At 33.8% G+C, this 22,486-nt stretch overlaps 1 protein-coding gene across 1 annotated transcript in view; it reads right to left on the reverse strand.

Annotated features, from left to right (window-relative positions):
- Window positions 1-12,462, reverse strand: part of LOC123667697 — a 62,142-nt gene extending 49,680 nt beyond the window's left edge. Inside the window, exons 1-2 of the mRNA XM_045601538.1 lie at window positions 12,315-12,462; window positions 9,027-9,124 (exon numbers count right to left, since the gene is read on the reverse strand). Of these exons, the coding sequence (XP_045457494.1) occupies window positions 9,027-9,095 (69 nt within the window). The 5' untranslated portion in view covers window positions 9,096-9,124; window positions 12,315-12,462. The remainder of the gene's footprint in view (window positions 1-9,026; window positions 9,125-12,314) is intronic.
- Between the last annotated feature and the right edge of the window lie 10,024 nt (window positions 12,463-22,486).

A 22,486-nucleotide genomic window follows, 5' to 3' on the forward strand; every position in this document is an offset into this window, starting at 1 on the left:
TATTGTTCGCGTAAAACCGTACTCAAGTTATTACAACTCGTTTCATATAAATTCAGTTATATCTTTTAAATAACGTCTTTCCTTTCTTATTAAACGCGGTAAGATTGGGGGGAACTTGTAAACCGGAATAATTTCATTGGAATTCTAAATTTAATTTGTAGGGACAAACCGTTTTAACCTTTTTAAATTACATTTCGCGAAATATATGCGGAATAATTTAATCTATTTGTGTATTACTTCATTAAATTAAGTGATGTCTTAATCCGAACCTAATTTGATATTTTAATTAATTGCTTTTATTTTAGTGTTCCAACAATAATCAACAACAAAATTAATAAAAATAAACTGCAACTAATGATTTAATAAACAGGTTTTTATGCGATTACGCTTATCTTCCGATTGTTTTTCTTCTATTTATTAGTATTTTCTCCTTGACATAATTAATTTTGTGCTTGAAATGTGTATTTCCAAATACTATTGACTATCAGCATCAACACATATAACAAGTTAAACTAATATTATAATAAATATTAAAGTTAATTTACATAGAATAATATTTATTTGCAATAGATAATCTCCATAACATGTTGTAATATCGGAACAATGCGAATAACGCACTCGGAATGACTTATTAATCTAAAAAAATAATTATGATTTCAAATTTGACGAGTTCATTCATTTCACATTTACCGACACAAAAATGTACAAGTACATAATAAAAAAGGCGATTTGAGAAACCTTGTCCCTTTTAAAAGTCAATTAAAATGCCTACTGCTGTTTATATTTTTGGAGTAAAAAATGCCGCACGTTAAACTGGTTTCATCAGTTTAAAACATTGATATAAACACCAAAAAAAAAAAAAAAAAAGCGTATAAGAAACTTACTTCAGCAACCTACACAGAGGACAAAATCAGTCTTAATATTAAATTTCTGATAAGTCGTAGGTTGCAGTTAATAATAAATTAATTTGCAACATGACACGAATTTATGTCACCACTTGCAAGTCTCAGTCGATATGGTATCGATGTTTTGATATGGACGTTCGTATATTAAACGAAAGATTCCTTTAGTCACTGCATTGCATGAAAAAACTCATAATGTAAACGTTGCGCGTTTTAAAAGCCATTTATTTATTAAAATATTTTAAACCTAGATTTAGTTTTAAACTTTAATTGTTATTATTGAGGTCTGTGAAGTTTCCGTCGAAAGGAAGGTAAGAAATTTAAATTTCTACAAATCAGCTAAAAGCGCTGAACGCGGTTACATATTATTTTGTACGAAAACTTATTGCACAGATTTTTAGCTAGAAGTTAAAATTAGAAAGCCAATTCTACAATTACTTTGATTGGTTAAAACACTCGCGCCTCTGTTTAAGCTTCGTCGTATGTTCTAGAACGAGATGGACGTAGGACAGAGAAGCCTATAGTGCAAGCTTTTAGGCTATAAATCAATACACTACAGGGGTGGAGTGTTTTGCAGTATGTATCGTAAATTACCCGGCAGAATGCCCGCCAAAAGACAGAATAATATTATGGTGGGATTTAGCTGCGAATCCTATGTTATATCACATTATTTATATTCAAAAAATAGATACCATTTCGCCATCTATTTTACAATAGTATTTACTTCGCGATGGTAAATTTTAACTGTCTTGAATAATATTAAAATTAATATATTTGTATACACAAACGCAACTTAAGTTACTTGTCAGGTTTTAAACATAATCTGCATGTATAACCGGTTCTAGCTTCATTAAGAAAAATAATTCTCGCACAGACTCAAAAGACCTCGCCTGCTCGAGTAAGACGTACCATGTTTTTTAACTTTTATTTTACTGTGAAGTTGTCATCATCTTCGTTGGTGTCTTTAATTTGAACTTTCTTTGGTATAAGAGTGTTTTTCGAGGTGTCTTTAAAATTTTCTACTGAATTAGAAGATATACACACTGATGAATTTGTTTCGCCGTCCTACGAAAATGTTTCATGAAGATCTTTGTTTCAGCTTGACTTTGCAAATTTACTGTTACGTGAATTATCACCGGGAATCGCGTCGTTTGCAATCATGCAATATGGGGAGCTAGGATAAACAACAAAAAATGATACATACACCGTTTTACATATAAAACATACTGTTCCAGATCATGACTGACCAAATCATGTCTGTGATTATCGAAAATGGCTACTTTAGTAATTACAAGGCATTAAACTAGTTTTCTGCAGAAGTTAAACCTTTTAAGTCTTTGTGAAAAATTATGTTTTCAATGTCAAATGTCAGATGATTACTGTAAATATGCTATAGATGTGTTTTCAATAACTTTTAACGTGACAAACATCACTATAACTTACTGAATATCTTAGTAGATGAACCGAATGAATCGTCATAATTTTTAACATTGGCTTATAATTACGTCAAGTATGCAGGGTAGTATTGATATCTAAGTATTATAGAAATCGGCAACAAAACTTGATACGCTTCAGCCTGTAATATCCCACTACTGGGCAAAGGCCTATTTCCCCATGTAGGAGAAGGATCAGAGCTTAATCCACCACGCTGCTCCAATGCGGGTTGGCGGATATATACTCTTCTATGAGTAACGATCGCTATCAGGTGTACATGATAACAACCGGGACCGACGGCTTAACGTGCTCTCCGAGGCACGGTGGGGAGACCCACAAGGACTGCACAAACACCCAGACTACGGCAAACACCTGTATGGCCAATACAAATGTTTGCCATGTGCGGGGATCGAACCCGCAACCGCCAGCGCAACGGGTACAATCCATGGCTGTAACCATTGCGCCAACGCGTGTCAACTTGATAAACCAATAACAAAATAAACGCACAGAGCGCACTGCATTATCGTCCTTTTTAAAGAGTTGAAGAAACACTATTTATAAAACGACGTCAACAGTCGTGATAAACCTATGCCAAAAAAACATACACAATGTTATCTTTACAAAAGCAGGTTGTTAAAAAACACCTATTCTATTTAAACGAACCAAGTACAATTTATCCGACTCGCTCACACTGCCAAGTGATTCAGTCGCGGTATTTATAGCTGGCGATATAAACTTTTCCGTACACAATCTTTTCGTCCTTGATATAGTAAGTTTTTGTTGAGTAAAGTACTTCAATATTATCTTAACTTTACTATGTAAACATCGATATATCGATACGAATAAATAATTTTGAAATATCGATTTGTTATGTAAAATAATATCTTTGCCATATTTATTTATTTTTTTAACACAAAAGTGACCAATTTTGACGTTACTTTCACCAGCATCTATACCGGCGCGATTTACTGGTCTAGCAAACAAGTAAATTAAATTACTTTATGTGATTGATTTTAACTATTAAACTTTTAAACTAAGGAAATACGAGAACTCAAATCTCGCGACAATTTTTTTATATCATATAAATCATACGATGACTTTATAAGTAGGCAGTAAACATTTTAAAGGAAAAATTTATTTTCTTCGTTTTAGCGCATTCAAATAAAAGCTTGTTTTTTAAAAAGGTTCTCACTTTTAATCTATTTAAAATAACGAATAAAATACTTCGTTTTTTGATAGCAAACATTCATTGTTTTTCAGCTTGTTGATACAAACTTTCTCTTTAAGTATTTTTAATTTATAATAGTGTAATAGTGAAAGTTTGCTTGTCTGTAAAAAGTAATCTAATAATTTAGTCATTCCATTTTTTTATATTGTCTATGAAAGTATGTCTTTTATGTTAAATAAGTTATACAATATGTAATATAATTTATATTTTCATCAATATCTTGGACATTTACTAATAATTATAATAGTATTACGTTTTACTTACTACGAGTTGTATTATGAAAGTGGAGACATTGCATTATAATTAGATCTTGTGCAGTGCTGTGCTGTGTGGCTACGGCACTAAAGAATTTAGCCACCCCCTCTCTTCCCGTGGGTGTCGTAAGAGGCGACTAAGGGATAACAAGGTTCCACAACCACCTTGGAACTTAAGAAGCCGACCGATGGCGGGATAACCATCCAACTGCTGGCTTTGAAATACACAGGCCGAAGACGGGCAGCAGCGTCTTCGGTGCGACAAAGCCAGTACTGCGGTCACCAACCCGCCTGCCCAGCGTGGTGACTATGGGCAAAACACACGAGTTCACGTTATTTTTGGCGTAAACTTGTGGAGGCCTATGTCCAGCAGTGGACTGTATAGGCTGTAATGAATAGATCTTGTGCAGTAAATAACTGAACAATATAGAAAAGAAAACCTTTTAATTTTAATTATTACAATTGAAATATATTTGTGAGGAGCGTAGTAAATTTTTTTAAACATGTAATTGACAAAATAGCACTAATTTCTATAATCTTTCATTTTAAAAAATCTTACTGATTTTAGAGATGTTTAAGCAGTTGTGAAACTAAATCATAACATGTACTTTTAGTTCTACTCAAACATACAAAAGCTTAAAGAGCTTATTAACATTTATACTGTAAAAGTTCTATACGCACGCTTGACTCCGGGGAGTAAGTTGGTGAATGTGTGACGAAAGCGTTGCGAAAAGTGTGATCGGGCGAGGCGAGCGGGAAAAGAGAGGTGCGAGCACACATTTTCTTTCTCTCATAGCCATGTTTCGTATATCTAAGACACAGTACATGCCTAATATGCAAAAGTCCTACTTCAGTCGTGTGGTTTAAAGCACACTCGTTTCTTCATAAATAATTCATTATATATTCATGTTTAGATTAACACCATTCATTGTGATTATCTTCCATTCTCTTCATTCAGTCACATGTTACCTCCATCCTTTAAGTAAACTATTTGCACTCACATTCAAAACTACTTCCCTAATCTGCCCACTTAACCTATATCAATATAAAATAAGGCTTTGTGTTTTTTTTTTTTAATTTAAGGATCAACGTCCAATTGTCAAAATACAACAAGTTACGACGTATACAAATAAATATCTACAACATAAACACACGGTCGCCTGTTTCTTATGTAAGCAACTTTAATGCTTGTGCAGTAGCCGACTGGTATAGCTACTTTTTTTTTTCGATATGCATACTTACAATACATACAATAAATATTTATATATTATACAAAGTCGGGGTGGGAATCGAACCCACAATCGCCGGAGCAAAAAGCAGAGTTACAACAAACCGCGCCAACGGGCTAGTCAATAATATATACTCGTATATGTCGATACAAATACAATTAACTTTGGTGTTGTTCGCGTTCTCGCTGATAACTGCTGATAACCCTTATGTTTACTAACTGATATGTGATATACTATAATTGCAATACTAATTATATGTATTAGTGCGAATGATTTTGTTTTCTTTCTTTTTTTTTAGATTATAATACTTTGTTTAACACTGATTTATATATTATACTCTTATATTATTTGTTATCTTTGACTATAACACTTATGTAGTTCGTTTAGTTATGAACTAGCAGGGCTTTAGCATACTGTATGTACTGTGTGGCTACGGTACTAAAGAATATAGCCACCCCCTATCTTCCCGTGGGTATCGTAAGCGGCGACTAAGGGATAACACAGTTCCGCTACCACCTTGGAACTTAAAAGCCGACCGGTGGCGGGATAACCATCCAACTACTGGCTTTGAAATACACAGGCCGAAGACGGGCAGCAGCATCTTCAGTGCGACAAAGCCAGTACTGCGGTCACCAACCCGCCTGCCCAGCGTGGTGACTATGGGCAAAACACATGAGTTCACGTTATTTTTGGCGTAAACTTGTGGAGGCCTATGTCCAGCAGTGGACTTTACAGGCTGTAATGATGATAATGATGAGGTCTTTAACATAATATAAGCTCTAAGCACTATGGCGCTCTGAGGACTTAAGGAAAAGGGGAGCCACGGAATATTATGGTTTGGTTAAAACGTTGAACGCCATGGGGGACAACAGTTGGGCCTCACTTGTTAAGTCGATGGGGCCAGCTTAAAAGTGCTTATTTACAAACATTTTATGATAGGTTTTTATTGCACTACCATACCCATTCTTAAAGATCTAACTTATTTTTCCTTACACTATATGACATTTTTTTTCTAAGTCGTATTTTTTAAGTTGATTCTGGCTCGCCGTCATGTGATGTCCCCCGCGGCACTAACGGAACAATTGTGTGTCGACTACATGGTGTCCTCCATGGCCCAAACAGAAAAACTAAAAAATCAAGGCTGCGTTTAACGTGTTAATTACAGTTCAAATCTCAAAATAGATTATATAGCCAATATCTTTCATCAGATACTAATCTGGAAACAGGACACGTCTCAGTGGCTATGGTGCTTTGGTATACACCTTCGGAACCCTTCGAATGCTAGTAGCCTTCATAGAAAAAAAAATATCGAACTGATGGATATAATACTTATTTTAATAATTATAAAGATAGATAAGATAGGATTTAAGTATAAAAGATGTCCATCGAAAACCAGTTTTTTGAACACTTATCTCCCATAAATGAGGCATATCCGTTGATCACCAAAGATCATTATTTATTTTGTTATTTAATTGCTTCAAAGCGTTGGTTGTGTAACGGTCAGCATAATTGCTTCAAATTTGTTTTTGTTTTTTTCATTAGATTTTACACTTTATTCATAATACAAAATTTCACTTTTTATGTTATAAATTTTGTTTACACAAAAACCGTTAATTATTATTTATTTTATTGTTACTAATCATTCCAATTTTTTGTCTCCCTATTGGCAAAAATAATACCACATAACGGCAACCAAATATTAGTGTAGATATCGAATGAAATGACGACAGCATTATTTGACAAAAAACATATTTGAAAATTTTAAAATTGCCGTGGTTCACACGTTATATGAAAATCTGAGAAAAACTAAAAATATGTGCAGTGCACATTTTTTTCTATAATAATACTTCAATGCAAGTATTGATTAAAGCATAATGCATTTCCTGCACATTGTTGGCAATGCCGTTGCCCTCGTGATTGCATGCTAATGTTACCAGTATAAATTATAAAATCGGAAATTTAAATTCTAATGTATAATTAGTGTAATTTTATTTAACAATCCTATTAAACTACTTCACTTTTTTTTGTGTAAGTTCGTTAAGTTTACCAAGCTAATCACAGAAATAACTGATTTGATTTAAAATATAGAATAATATGAAAATTTCAATAAATAAATAAATATTTACAACATACACAATATGGTCATCTGTTCCTAAAGTAAGCAACTTAATGGTTGTGTTATAGGTAACAGCTGATTGGTATAAAAATATAAACAAAGTTGCGGGCTACATAAAAACTTAACACAGACATTTAACGAAAGTCAAAAATAATACCAGGTACCTATAAAAAAAAAACAAAAGAAAGAAGGTAGCAAAAATATCAAACAATAAAATAAAAATTTACATATTAAAAAAAAAACAAAAGAAAGAAGGTAGCAAAAATATCAAACAATAAAATAAAAATTTACATATTAAAAAAAAAAAACAAAAGAAAGTTAAGGTAGCAAAAATATCAAACAATAAAATAAAAATTTACATCTTAACATTAGGTATGTTATAAACTTAGGTAGTGTACCCAGTGTTATAAGCAAGCTTAACTTAGTCAAAATATTCTCAGAATACTCAGAATCAGTTACTCAGAATTTCTAATGTCTCGGTTGACGTTACCTCCCTATTATATCCTCGGCTTTATTAAATATTATAGTAAATAAGATAAAATATAAAAGGTGATTAATTTATTTTCTTTAAAAATAAAAGCTGGGGTGTGTCTAGATTAAACCTATCTATATTATATATTTTTATCTATTTCTAGTATTTTTTTATCTTATCTTTATTATGAATAATCTGAAGAGTATATTTGAACGAGCCATTTCAGAATACACCAGTCCAGTAAAGATTACTTATGCATAGTTTATACTTGTCTCAAACAGACTGTAACCAGTTCCAATGCAGACTGAGAAATAGACAAATCTTTTATATGTACCAATTAATTTCTTATTTATAAAATAGGGACATCTAAAACTGCTTTTCTTTTGTTTTGTTAAAATAAGAAATGTTATTTCAATTAACATCTTACAATTTGCTGTAGCTTCAAGTAAAATTTTAAAATTATTGTTTTTTAATTTTAGTATCCACCAATGTAAATTTAAACACGAGCTGCGCCACGCTGTTTCACCCGTGTCGTTTCCGATCGCGTGGGAATGTCGGGATAAAAAAATAGCCCATGTGTTATTCTAGGTCTCCAGCTATCTACGTACAGTTTCGTTAAAATCCGTCTAGTAGTTTTTGCGTGAGAGTAAGTAACAAACATACACACAGACATCCATCCTCAAAAAAATTACACATTTCTAATATAAGTAGCTTACAAAAGAAATTTAAAACCAGTTTTCTTTAAGAGTGTATGCTACCTCAAATTGCTTATTTTCCACTCGGCAGAATGTCCATATCTTCCAAACTTCTGAATATTTAAGTTTGAAATTTATGTATGGTATAGTTCAGGACATAAACTATCTTTCATATGTTTCGAAAACACGATTCCATAAAATTTTCTCGATAGAAAAAAATCGTAAGGTTACCTCTATTTTTGTATTAAAACCTTAATATCTCAGTAAATATAGAAGTTATGGACTTGAGATTAAGCATGGTAATTGAAATAAGTATGACGAACATTTTATATGTTGCGTTTTTTAAAAAATAACTATTGATAATGTTTGTGGGGAGAAAATACATATAATTCGCGCGATGAACAACCAAGCGCTCTCAATTCTCATGTGTATTTAGTACGGGTGAAATCTGAATTCGAGCTGAGGTAGCGTAGCCCCTTAATGCCTTTCCCGATTTCTTAATCTTTCTTGCTATTCAATTCATTATTATTATCATTTAGTTGGAATCCAGAACATACTAGCTCTTTAGTCAAACCTACTTTCAAGTATGTGATAAGCTTAATTTACAATAAACTTAATTTTTATGACTTTTTAAGTATTTGATTAATTAAATTTAAATATATTTTGTACTGGTTGATGTTTGGTGTGAAATCTTACCTGAGCGGGAGACTGTGGTATCGGCGAGGGATCATCAGGCCCCAGACGGGGACCGGTACGCTTCATCATGGTGCCTCAAGTGGCCATCACCCGCTCACCTGGAATGACACATCATTATCATAAGTTTTAAATATAACTTTACATATGATCTTTGTTTATTTACTAAATTGGTAGATTGTCTGGACCAGTTATGTTGTTAACTGACTGCTACTTTAGTTTGTGTATAGTTTACCATAGTTTTAACGACAATTTATTGGAGCACCTGCTAAAACCAACAATTTGAACTATATTAGTTAATTATCAGTTGCTATAATATCGCTACTGATTTAGTGCTATATTTCTCTTGTGCTCTGTCGTTTATATTTATAATATCTATTAATTGTTTATATTGTATGTATGTATGAATCTATGTATGTATGTATGTATGTATGTATGTATGTATGTATGTATATGTATGTTTATGTATGTACTCTTATATGTAGTTTCATGCCTGTAATTATATCTATTCAAGTGTATGTATAGTTATATAATTATATGTGTTTACATATATTATTTTAAAGTACACCTCTATGCCGCTTTATTCTTATTCATGTCCTTTTTCTAAAGGTTGTCTGGAAGAGATCGCTCTTTAGCGATAAGACCGCCTTTTGTACATTCCTTTTTTGTTATTATTATTATTATTTCTCGCTTGTTTCTTTTTCTTTTTCTTTTATGTTATTTGTATTGTTTTTGGTTGTACAATAAAGTATATTTGTATTGTATTGTATTGTATTATCATTAATATAGTCAAAATAATAATAATAATAGTCATTAGTTAATATACTTTATTGTATTGATTAAAAAGTTAATTAGTTAAAGTTTTGGGCAAAAACAATACGAATAAATAATGAAATTTTTTTTTGGGTTCAAGAATATCTGTGTATAAAACAATTTATCAATTTTTTGTCGTGTTATTATACACATTTAAATTGATTTGTATAACATTTACACAAAGATATGTGACGAAATATCGAGTCTTATTTCAGTATTATTAGCTTATTTGTTACACAACTTCGGTACTTGGTAAGGTTAAAATTAAATACTTAAAACTTTACAGATTATCTAGGAAACATCATAATTATTAGTTCAAGAATTAACTTTATGATATACTGTTTTAGAGATATTTATGGTATTAAAAAGGTGTTTTAACATTTTCGGCACGCTATAGCCCATGAGGGGGCTGTAACGCTTCCAATGCTAAATTCTCTATATCCCCTTGTACGCAGTCTACACTCTTATTGTAAGTGTGCGACGGGATAGGGGGAGCTATGAATGTATAAAAAATGTTATATTATCCATGTGTGTATACTTAAGATGACCATTTTAACTTTGGCTTAAAACAGAACATCAGATTGTTTTCATGGATTGGTAGCTTTTTATTTATTTACCTATATACTGACATGTGTACATAGCTAAAACAATTGAGCTGAAAGTATAGTGCCTATTGCTATTGTGATAAGCGTAAGTTAAGTGTCATCTGCTGTAACCATAATTATGTACTTCAATAGAAAAACACAGTAAAATATATGGTTCTATTATGTATACACTTTCATTGATTTTTATTTTTAATAATTACAAATAAAATCTAATGGACTCCTGTAAAACCAGAAGTTATGACCTTACCGTGGAGCTTTGGCTACCTTACTTATCACAAACACACAACTACTTAAAAGTAGTCTTATTTATATCTTAATATTCTGTAAAGTTGTGGTACTTCTCCAATCTGGCTGCTCCAGATTTTGAGCAATATAATTTCTACTGTGCCCTAACTTCAATAATATGCGCGGTGCGATTGACAAAATATTCGCGCCATTTTGGAAAACGAGACACGGGCTATCTTTGGGGACACCGGGACATACAACGGAAAAACGGAACGGTCCTGGTGAAATCGGGGCATCTGGTCACATTATGTATACACTTAATAAGTTATTTTGATGATCGGGACAATATCTAGGTTAAAATATCATATACTTTTAATGTAGGTATGAAATTTATGAAATGATTTTTGTCAATTGTCACATGGTATTTTCTTGTAAAATAATCAATTATTGCATAGATAATTTATGTTTGCTAACCGAATTGTGTTATTTTTCACAATATTTTCGATCTAGCATCGTGATATTTTTAGCAAACGCACATGTAATTCAAAACTGAAGCCAATGAGGTTAGCTAGCATGTATTTCGTACAGCATTTTAACACATGGTATAAATTGACCGGAAGCAGTTCTAGATAAAGAAATATGATGAAACTGGATAATTACCACGATTAACTAAAGTAAAAATTACCATGTGTGTACGTAACCATTGAAACTGATTTTAAGTAATATTTTTCACTCGGGTTTACTTTAATAGACACAATTTCGATTACGTAACAGCAAAACACTTCGAATAGACGCTATATCTACAAAAACAAATATATTTATCGACTAATTCTCGCGATGACGTCATCACCCGACCAACTGCGTGGGTCGAACTAAATAAAGGATTTAAAGTTAAAACCTTACACTGTCAACGCATCGCAAACAGAGTTAAGCTAGCAAGTAAATTACGCAACCGAATATCGAAATATAACAAGGCTCGTGCACTCAAAACGCTACCATTTTGAAATTCCAAACAGCTCGATCGCGGTACACACACAGGTTTAGACAAAAAAACCGGTCCCGTCGCGGAGGCGATGACACAAACTAACACTTATTTATAGCGGAAAACGTATACAAATCGATAACACTCCGACAATGTGCACAATTACAACCGACGACGGCGCAAAATTCTCTCGCGTAACTTTCAACTTGGCAACTAAAGTACAAAACAAACTTGATGACATTAGACATAATCCCGCCTTTTTAATGACGCGAAATATTTTGAACGAGCAACTTTAGCTGCAGTCGTATCTACCATGATAAAAGTCGCGTACTTATGAAATTTTTAATATACTTATTTCAACAATGAATCATTGTCGAGACTCGGATGTCGTTTTCTATGTAATGTGGAATCGACTTTCGGAATAGAGTGGTAAAGTCCGGTTTACCGTGGGTCGAAAGAAACGAGGACGGCGCGGTGGTATTCGTCACCGACGTAGAAAATGGCGAATAAATACTACTAATTTAAAGACTGTTAAATCTCGAACGGCGTTAACAAAGCCACGTTTAAACCACATTAAAATCGAGATGAGAGCATCTACTTATCTAAGCACTATAGATAACGTTCCGCCTCGGTCAGGTTAAATAAAATCACGTGTGGCATACATACCGTCAAATAGGCTGCGAGATAATGCTGAATTCTTCGATTCTGAATTGATTTCACCTTATATTACTCAAAAACCTCTACTAAGACAAGGGCTTATGATAATAGCGCGTCACTGTACGCTCGAAGCGAGCACATTCGTGCGCCTTCAAATAGCGCAGCGGCGCAACTTTTTCGAGCGCGGCGTCAACACGGTCAGGTGGGCGAGGTTGCGACACTGCCATAGTGCCGTCTCACTCTACCACCGTTTCCTCTCTCTGGGGGCGTGCCCTCTCGCTCACACTCGCGGTTAAACGGCGCCAGGATATGGAACGACGCGAATGGGACCCTCCGCGCACAAACGTCGCGCACCGAGCTGCGCGCCCGACTGACTGTAGCCCGGTCCGCGGTCGACCGAGCGATCGAGCCGGAGCCCTGGAGCAGAACGGCAACGCCGCATCGAATAATAGCGAGCGAAACGGACGTGCCTCGCTATATGAAATGCCACGACCGACGAATCTCCACGAAGGTGGTGGACCAAAACAAATCTCCTTTCTCTAAAATTATACAACAGAGTTGCGATCAAGAAGAGCGCGAATGTGCGCCGCCATATATATATACATATATATTTCCCTCCATTTGTTTATACTCATCGCAGTGCGAGTAAACAATTATTATGATGCCCTAATTCTTTATCAGTACTATCTTCTTTTTAATGCAACAGTTAAAAACTTTTATCTACACTAATGTTGTAACATTCTACTTATGTTTCCAATACTTGACTTATAATGACTACTGTTATAGCGCAGACAACAAAACACTCAATTTAAGCAATTTCACATGATGGTATAATATCCACATCGATATCGTAAAATCTCATTATAACATCGCACGCATGGGCGCAGCTGCGCTCTCATTGGTTAGATTTTAATGGCGGCAAAATCACTGTGACAATACACGTACGCGTGAATTTAATTTAATAAATTAAAAGTTAAAAATGGATAGCGACGATGATATTTGTACGCCTCCGGATATTCTAGAATTGGCAACAAAATTAACTCACAATCTTTTGCCAGAAAAATCTAGAAAATTATATGAAAAAGAATATAATAACTTATTCCGACTCCGTCTACGAGCTCTACAGCTTGCCCCGCGACCGCTACAGCTGCTGGATCAATAATTAACATTAACTTTCAAAATTGTACCATCCAAAATTTGAACAATTATTATAAATAAACTATTGTCAGCTTTTACTCTTGTTGTTTGATTAATTGCATTAGTGAAGATAAAGTAGTGTATGCAACTGCATATAACACGGGTATTAAAACACTCGTTACTATTATGAAACTCGCTGCGCTCGTTTCATAAACTCACACTCGTGTTTTAATACCCTTCATTATATGACAGTTGCATAAACTACTATTATAAGAATAGGGTGGCGGTATTTGGACGATGTTGCTATGACAACTGCTCGAAGTTGAAGGGGAACAATGAGATTACCTACTGGCGCGAAGGAAATGGAAGTACTGATTTTTTTTTATACAATGATAGGCTTGCGTTTGACCACCATTTCACCTGATGACAAATGAAAATGCTGTCTAGGATGGAGCACACTTATCTAGATGTAACCTATATGATTGTATAATTTCCAAATCACGAGAACATTTTTACAACAATTTTCTTGAAATAACTAACCTAACTTATGGCATTTATAATAACTTATTCATAAACATCTTATTTCAAACGTTTGAATCTACCATATTTAGACTACATTCTCGCTGAAACCTTGCAATAAATAAATAAAAAATACTTCATGGAGTTCTTTTTTTTTCATTAATTAAATGAGAACCTTGGAAAAAGGTTGCGATAGCCTCGATCGCTTTACAATAAGTAGTCAGTTAACGCCATCAATAACACGTTTGAATTAAAATAATGCGAAGGAAAAACCAAACCAATGTTATGTGTATATATTTTTTTTTTAATTTTTATCATCATACATTTTACATCCAAACTAAAATACGATTATTTAGAAGGTCTACCTGAAGCAACAACTTATCTAATGAATTAGAACAGTTGATAAGGTTCGGTTATTTATGATCAAGAATATTACTTCTTAAAATTAACTTTCATTGTCAAGACACAATCCTAAACCAAAGCGTTTAAATAAGCACGTGATGAGAAGTTCGTTATTTAGGTATTACCCAATTTTTAAAATTTAACGTAAGCAAATAATTTAATTCTGGTATACAATAATATTATATTAAGATAATATTATTTTTTGAAGCCAAAATCATCTGCTATACTAATATTATAATGAGGAAAGATTTGTTTGTTTGTTTTCATTCAGTAGGCTCCAAAACTACAGGTGACATAGGCTATATTATATTTAAAAAAAAAAATAAGAAAATAATTGAATTTTTGTTAAATATCGGTGCGAAACCGGGATGGGATGCTAGTTGTTCATAATTATGATTTGACACTTAATTTACGTCAAAACACGTTAGATTATACAGTTACTTTTCGTGATTTGAATTTTCATATATAACTGTAATTGTCAATATTATGATCTTACAAACAACTAAGCATTTTAATTAGTATTCAGATGTGACTTGCTTTAAATGGACGGCTTTTATCTTTTTCTGATTTCTTGATTCCGATATATTTCTGACACTCGTATGGCATTCGTTACAATGAAATCACTTTTTCGAATTTTATCCCGGTTTATTAGGAATTTAGATATTAGAAGCCCTGCGTTTCAGACACTACAGCAACCATCGTCACGGCAGGTGGAAGTCCTCACGTGACCATGGTTGCTGTAGTCTCGAGTGAAATTCGCGTAAATATAAGAAAACAATGTATGGCGTTAGTGTCATAATTTTTAACCGACTTCCAAAAAAGGAGGAGGTTCTCAATTCGACTGTTTTTTTTTTATGTATGTTACATCAGAACTTTTGACCGGGTGGACCGATTTCGACAATTTTCTTTTTAAATCGAAACGTGGTGTGTGTCAATTGGTCCCATTTAAATTTATTTGAGATCTAACAACTACTTTTCGAGTTATATCTAATAATGCGTTTTTACTTGACGCTTTTTTCGTCGACCTACGTTGTATTATGCCACATAACCTTTTACTGGATGTACCGATTTTGATATTTTGTGTTTTTGTTGGAAAGGAGATATCCCTAGTTTTGTACTATGATGAGGAAACCAGGATTTGATGATGGAATCCCAGAGAAATCGAGGGAAACTCTCGAAAATCCGCATAACTTTTTACTGGGTGTACCGATTTTGATAATTTTTAATTTTATCGAAAGCGGATGTTTATCATGTGGTCACATTTAAATTTTATCGAGATCTGATAACTACTTTTTGAGTAATCTTTGATAACGCGTAGTTATTTGACTATTTTCTCGTCGATCTACGTTGTATTACTTGTCGATGTAATTGAAGTCGGTTTTTTTTTGTTTGTCTGCAAAACACAATTATATCTTTAAGCAAAGATTGCGAAAGAAAAGTTTAAATAAGCCTACCTAGTCCTTGTTACATAATGAATATTTATTTAAACATAAAAAGAATAAAATATATTAAATTTGGTATATTTTGGTTTAGCTGTTATGTAGAAAAGTTATGTCCATATAATATAACATTTACAAAAAATTTGCAACATTTAAAAACATTTTTTTTAATTCAACCTGTGACATCCCTCTGCTGGGCATAGGCCTTTCTCCGTGTAGAATAAGGGTTGAGCCTAATTCACGACGTTGCTTCACTACGGTTGGCGAATAAATTTTTGTCGAGTATTCAGACAAGCAGTCTACATAGAATATAACGTCAAACAAAATCTTATAACTCTCCCAGCGAATTACGGAAGTTTGTATTAGAGACAACCTTTTTTTTAATTTGTATTTCTAAGTATCACTTACTATATTTAGAAAGTAGTAAGTTTTAGCGGGTAAAATAAGAACTAACTGATATCCATCATTTGTTTTTTTTTTTTTTTTTTTTTTTTTTGTGTAAGAAACAGTTCTTGATAAGTGCTAACATTTGTGTTAAAAAAATGTTTATTTTTCATGACTATAACATGATAACAACAACATGATAACATAATTTATAATTGACGCTCGTCTATTATACTAGATGCATTAAAATAGCAACGATGATTGTGTATTTTGTGTTTTTTTACCTGGCAGTCTATTTCTTAATTATTATTTCTTTAAATAACGTTTTTAACCAGTAGTTTTTTTAAATAATATTGTAAATAATAAGTTTTGCGTTCCGTAGCGTAGAGCGAATTTTAGTTTGTCCAGTGTGTCAAATGTAATTTACGCAATTATTTACGCTTATATGAAAAATTCTTTCGTAATTTGATAAACATATTATGAAAGCGTACAAATAGTTGAATTTATTGTGAGTAAAGTTGCTAAACTGATTACATATTAACTAAAACATGTTAATAAGAATTAACTTCCATTTGGTGTGTAAAATCGGGTTAAATCTTAATCTAGAGTCGGGATATCTGTTACACTTCGACCCATGACAGACAAATATTCATTTGAGTATCAAAAGGTTAGATGATATTTAGTTTATAACCTGAATTCGTTTAATTTTAAAAAACTAGACTTGCAAACAGTCCCTCGGCAATACGATTCCCTTGACGGCGCCCTTTTGTTACGGAACCATTAAAATTTATTAGACGCTTTTGAAATAACATCGTATTTCTACTAAACAGTAGATTGTTTTTGTATTCAGCATTTTTAAGGTCCACATAAATTGAATTTTTAATCAGAACTGTTACGTGTATTTTCTTGATTTCTACTACTGTAACCCTCATGACTCCCTATCTCCCTATTGTGAATATCGTGTTTGGTTGTTTTTACGTAAAATTGGAGAATTCATCTATTTTCCCCCCCCAAGGAGCTTTGGCCACCTTACTCACCACAGGAAAGAACACAACACTGCTTGAAAGCAATATTATTTGACTGTGATCTGTAATGTCATGGTTCTTCTTCAGTCGGACAGCTAAAGATTTTGAGCAGGTTATTACTCGCTGTGCCCTTCCTCAGTTATATGTGCTTGTTTGATACTATTGGAAGCCATTAATAAGTTGAGTAGTAGCATATGGTTATTTTTTCTTATAAATCCGGGGCGGCAACTGAAGTAACCAATACACTTCAACAACCTATCTCAACAATACTTTTCTTGACCTATTTAACAGGTTGCTGACAGTTTTTGTATATTTTATATATTTGTATTGGCCATACAGGTGTTTGCCATGGTATGGGTGTTTGTGCAGTTCTTGTGGGTCTCCCCACCGTGCCTCGGAGAGCACGTTAAGCCGTCGGTCCCGGTTGTTATCATGTACACCTGATAGCGATCGTTACTCACAGTAGTAGGGAATATATCCGCCAACCCGCATTGGAGCAGCGTGGTGGATTAAGCTCTGATCCTTCTCCTACATGGGGAAAGAGGCCTATGCCCAGTAGTGGGATATTACAGGCTGAAGCGTTGACAGTAAAGATTAATTATGATTTAGGTTATATATAGAAGACACTTGGGCTTCATCAGCAAAAGGAAAGACTCGTGGACTGTTTTAGCTTCGTATTGATTCATAGCTTGAGAATACAGTGAAGATGACGGTAAAATATTATACAAACTATCTGTTTGATACCATATTACGTCAGTACCAGTAGCCGGTAGGCCGGGTGAAGAGGTGCGATTAGGTTTTGATAACATTTTCCATAGTAGTTTAAGAAATTGGTGAAGCCGGTGTATATGACGTAAACCAAAATTATACTTAGTATTATAGTATTATCTATTTTTATAGTATCTACTAGCTGACCAGGCAAACGTTGTTTTGCCATATAGGTTATTAACCCCCTTAAAATTTAGGGGTATGAAAAATAGATGTTGGCCGATTCTCAGACCTACTCGATATGCACACAAAATTTCATAAAAATCGGTCCAGCCGTTTCGGAGGAGTAAGAACCAACATGGTGACGAGAATTTTATAAAGGTAGTATGTATAAAAAGAAAAAAAAGAAAGTGTACTGCAAAAAGTTTTGTCCAAAAACAATAGCTACAATAGTATTTTACAACCAGAACTAATCTCACTCTCTTAACAAAACATTCTATTCATTCGTATAAACATCAACTTACAAATGTCAAAATCATCTGTGCGAAGTTGTAAATACTACAAACGTAAAGACAAGGACAAAAACATTGGGTTTACACTTGTGAAGTTATCATCGATTGTTTGAAAGAAAGAAAAAAAAAACAAAACAAACTGCATGTTTTGTACCTGGCAAAGACATGAAGAAATGTTATGGCTATCATGTACATCACAGGTATTTATGGGAGGTTAAATTTTTGTTATTTCTGACTCTACCTTAATTCTGGTGCTGAGGGAAGTGTACTCATGCTCCGTTCTGCGACTATCACGCGTTATTTTCCAACAAATTTACGTAAAAACGATCTTTACTGTAAGATCAAAATATGATACGAACAAAACCGATGACCAATGTATATAGGGTTGGGGGGGGGGGGGGGTGAAGGGGAGGGAGTGAGGCTGGGATACATATATATATATATATATATATATGGTATAGTTGTCAATATAAAAAATAAGTTCTAAAATGAAAATATCAAGAGTAAAGAAGTTTTCTTCTCGGTCGAAAATAATAATTATAGCACCTATTTAAATACTTAAATATCAATTAAAAGTCAAATACTTCATCAAAGTATAATTACATAAGAATATTTGAGTTATAAAAAAAAAAATTGCCCGATTTGTAACAAACAACAGACCTGTTCATTTTTTGCCGTAAATTTATCATTAGTTTATTTTTAATGAATGGTACTCAAGGTCAATTCGAATGTACAAATAGGGTTGCCAACTTTTTTTGACAAAAAAAACGTATAAAATGGTTTGGATAGGAAAAAATAAAGTATTTGGAAGAAAAAAAAAAGTATTTTTCAAATTTTATGTTTTTATTGCTTTAAAAACTTATTTTTGTGTGCCTTTAGCACATGCTAACCATTTTTTGTTATGTTTAAATGTTTCAAACTCGTTTAACAATCAATATTTAAATTTATATAAAAAAAAAATTCGTTTCTTATTAAATTTATTGACGCTATATTTCTCTCTTCTCGCTACTTTAGATTCATTACTAAAAAAACCCTTTCAGTGAAAGCTTAAGTAGTGGGAACAGAGAGTAAGATTTTTTTTTTTAATATTTGGTAAGCTATCAGGTCCATTTTTAAGTATATATTGCCATTTTTCAACTGTACTTTTCACTGAAAATTCTTTATCATCATTAGTGTTTTTTTTACCCGACTTCCAAAAGGAGGAGGTTCTCAATTCGACTGTATTTTTTTTTATGTATGTTACGTCAGAACTTTTGACCGGGTGGACCGATTTCGACAATTTTTTTTTAATCGAAAGATGGTGTGTGCCAATTGGTCCCATTTAAATTTATTTGAGATCTAACAACTACTTTTCGAGTTATATCTAATAATGCGTTTTTACTTGACGCTTTTTTCGTCGACCTACGTTGTATTATACCGCATAACTTTCTACTAGACCTACCGATTTTGATAATTCTTTTTTTTTGGAAAGAGGATATTCCTAGTTTGGTACCGTGATAAGAAAACCAGGATCTGATGATGGAATCCCAGATAAATCGAGGAAAACTCTCGAAAATCCGCAATAACTTTTTACTGGGTATACCGATTTGGATAATTTTTGATTTAATCGAAAGCTGATGTTTATCATGTGGTCACATATAAATTTTATCGAGATCTGATAATTACTTTTTGAGTAATCTTTGATAACGCGTAGTTACTTGACTATTTTTTTGTTGATCTACGTTGTATTACTCGTCGATGTAATTGAAGTCGGTTTTTTTTCGTTTGCGAGCAAACACAATTATTTTGGATCTCTTTAAGTCTTATACATTCGGAATATATATCCTGCATCTTAATATTTAATCTGTCTTGTAATTTAGTTTTTCATCATCATTACAGCCTATATAGTCCACTGCTGGACATAGGCCTCCACAAGTTTACGCCAAAAATAACGTGAACTCATGTGTTTTGCCCATAGTCACCACGCTGGGCAGGCGGGTTGGTGACCGCAGTCCTGGCTTTGTCGCACCGAAGACGCTGCTGCCCGTCTTCGGCCTGTGTATTTCAAAGCCAGCAGTTGGATGGTTATCCCGCCATCGGTCGGCTTCTTAAGTTCCAAGGTGGTTGTGGAACCTTGTTATACCTTAGTCGCCTCTTACGACACCCACGGGAAGAGAGGGGGTGGCTAAATTCTTTAGTGCCGTAGCCACACAGCACAGCATTTACATTTAGACAGCATCTAGTATTTATAATTATCATTTCAAAATGTTCAAATTTAACCGCATTTTTTAAGGACACGTTAGGAAGTATTGATAGCCAGTTATATTCGCTAAGGTCAAACCATTTTTCCAACCTTTGATTCCTTAACTACATATAAACAAAGCCAACGGTCAATTTTTCTACAATATCGTTGATAGTGAGTAGTGACATCTATGACAAATGTCAGATTGTCACCTGTCCTGTCACATTCAAAACACCACATCTGATATCTAACATTTCGTTCAGTAATTTTAAATCCTTTCCATCGTCCGTTTTATCTTACGTGTACCGTTAAATAGTTAAGTACCCATAATAAGTATTTTGTTTCACGCATCACAGTAAAGATTGAAAATAAAGTATTTTCATATACTTTATTTGTATGCAAAAGTATAAAGTATATTTACCAAAAATAAAGTAGAATACTTTATTATAAAGTATGGTTGGCAACCCTATGTACAAATAATAACTCTTTCAAAGTTAACTTTCAATTGTTATGGTTTATTTTTAAATAAACATTAAGTCAAATAAACGAAGAGTATCAAAAATATATCTGCCAGCCTTTTTGAGTTTACATTTCATTCAAAAGATAAATATATTTATGTAATAGTGTTTACAAATTCATCGGAATGACGTAATTGAGCATCTATGTATCTGTGTATAAATACACTAATCTACCTACAGTGACTGACCTAAGTAATGTAAGGGTATATATAATACGATTGTGTGCCTCTGTGAAAACGCCCGTGTGTGTGTATGTGTGTGTAATACTACCGCAATACCTATTGGAAAAAAAGTAAGATTACATTTTAAAAACTATATTGTAACGAGTGTTAAACTCATTTATCACACATTAATTTTATCCATTGTTATGATCGTAGGATACCAAAAAGGTTAGCCTTGAAATTTCTTATCGTTTATAACGAGTGACTGGGGCTTGAAAAGTGCGACGTTGCCAGCAATCCGCGCTATTGCGTCTTAATTTTACAATTACGGCCGCCATCTTGTTTAAATTATCAGATGCAAGTCCGCTTTGATGAACGGTTTATTTTAACCCAATTTTGTTCCTTTTTGTTTTACGTGACTAAGGCGCAATAATAAGTAATAAAAAGGAAACTGTTATGGAATATAAAAAAATATATATATATACGCATGAACACGTAATTACGTAACACCTGAAAAAAAAGTAACCAGCGCATCCGAGACTTCATTTACCACGTTAACATTTAAGCTGCTGATAATTTTGAGAGTAGATATGGACATGCATGCGACACATGTGTCAAGATCATCGAGATAGTAGATCGCTCGGCACATCCATAGCTAGCTAAGTGTCGGCGCAATATGGTTGAAGATACGTACATTGAGGTCGGACACCGGCTTGCGGGGCGCACGCCCCGCGGTCACAGGGCACCATTCGGGCCGACCAACAACCAGATACATCACAAATACGGACATTTTAGCGTAAATACCACGGTATCGATCACACACAGGCGCCATTTTGAACCGACACTGAGCGCACCGTGTCGCGGTGTTGCCACGTCGCTCATTTTCAAAGCGCGCTTCTATTTCGAGCTCGCTCCCCCCGCGCCACTCCGTGACGCTCGACAAGTCCGCAAACAGTGCGGCCGATGGTCGACAAAACATACATGACTATCACCCACTTCACGGAGGCTATACCATGTATAAATATGAAATCTAGTCGGCCGCTGGCGGACAAAGCGAGCAACGTAACAGCGTCTAACATGATAAGATAGTACATAATATAATATAGCGAGCGTGATACATCGCACCGGCTTTCACCGGAGCGGGGCGAGGCACGG

Source organism: Melitaea cinxia, chromosome 29 (assembly GCF_905220565.1).
Source record: "Melitaea cinxia chromosome 29, ilMelCinx1.1, whole genome shotgun sequence".
Classification (NCBI taxonomy): Eukaryota; Metazoa; Arthropoda; class Insecta; order Lepidoptera; family Nymphalidae; genus Melitaea; species Melitaea cinxia.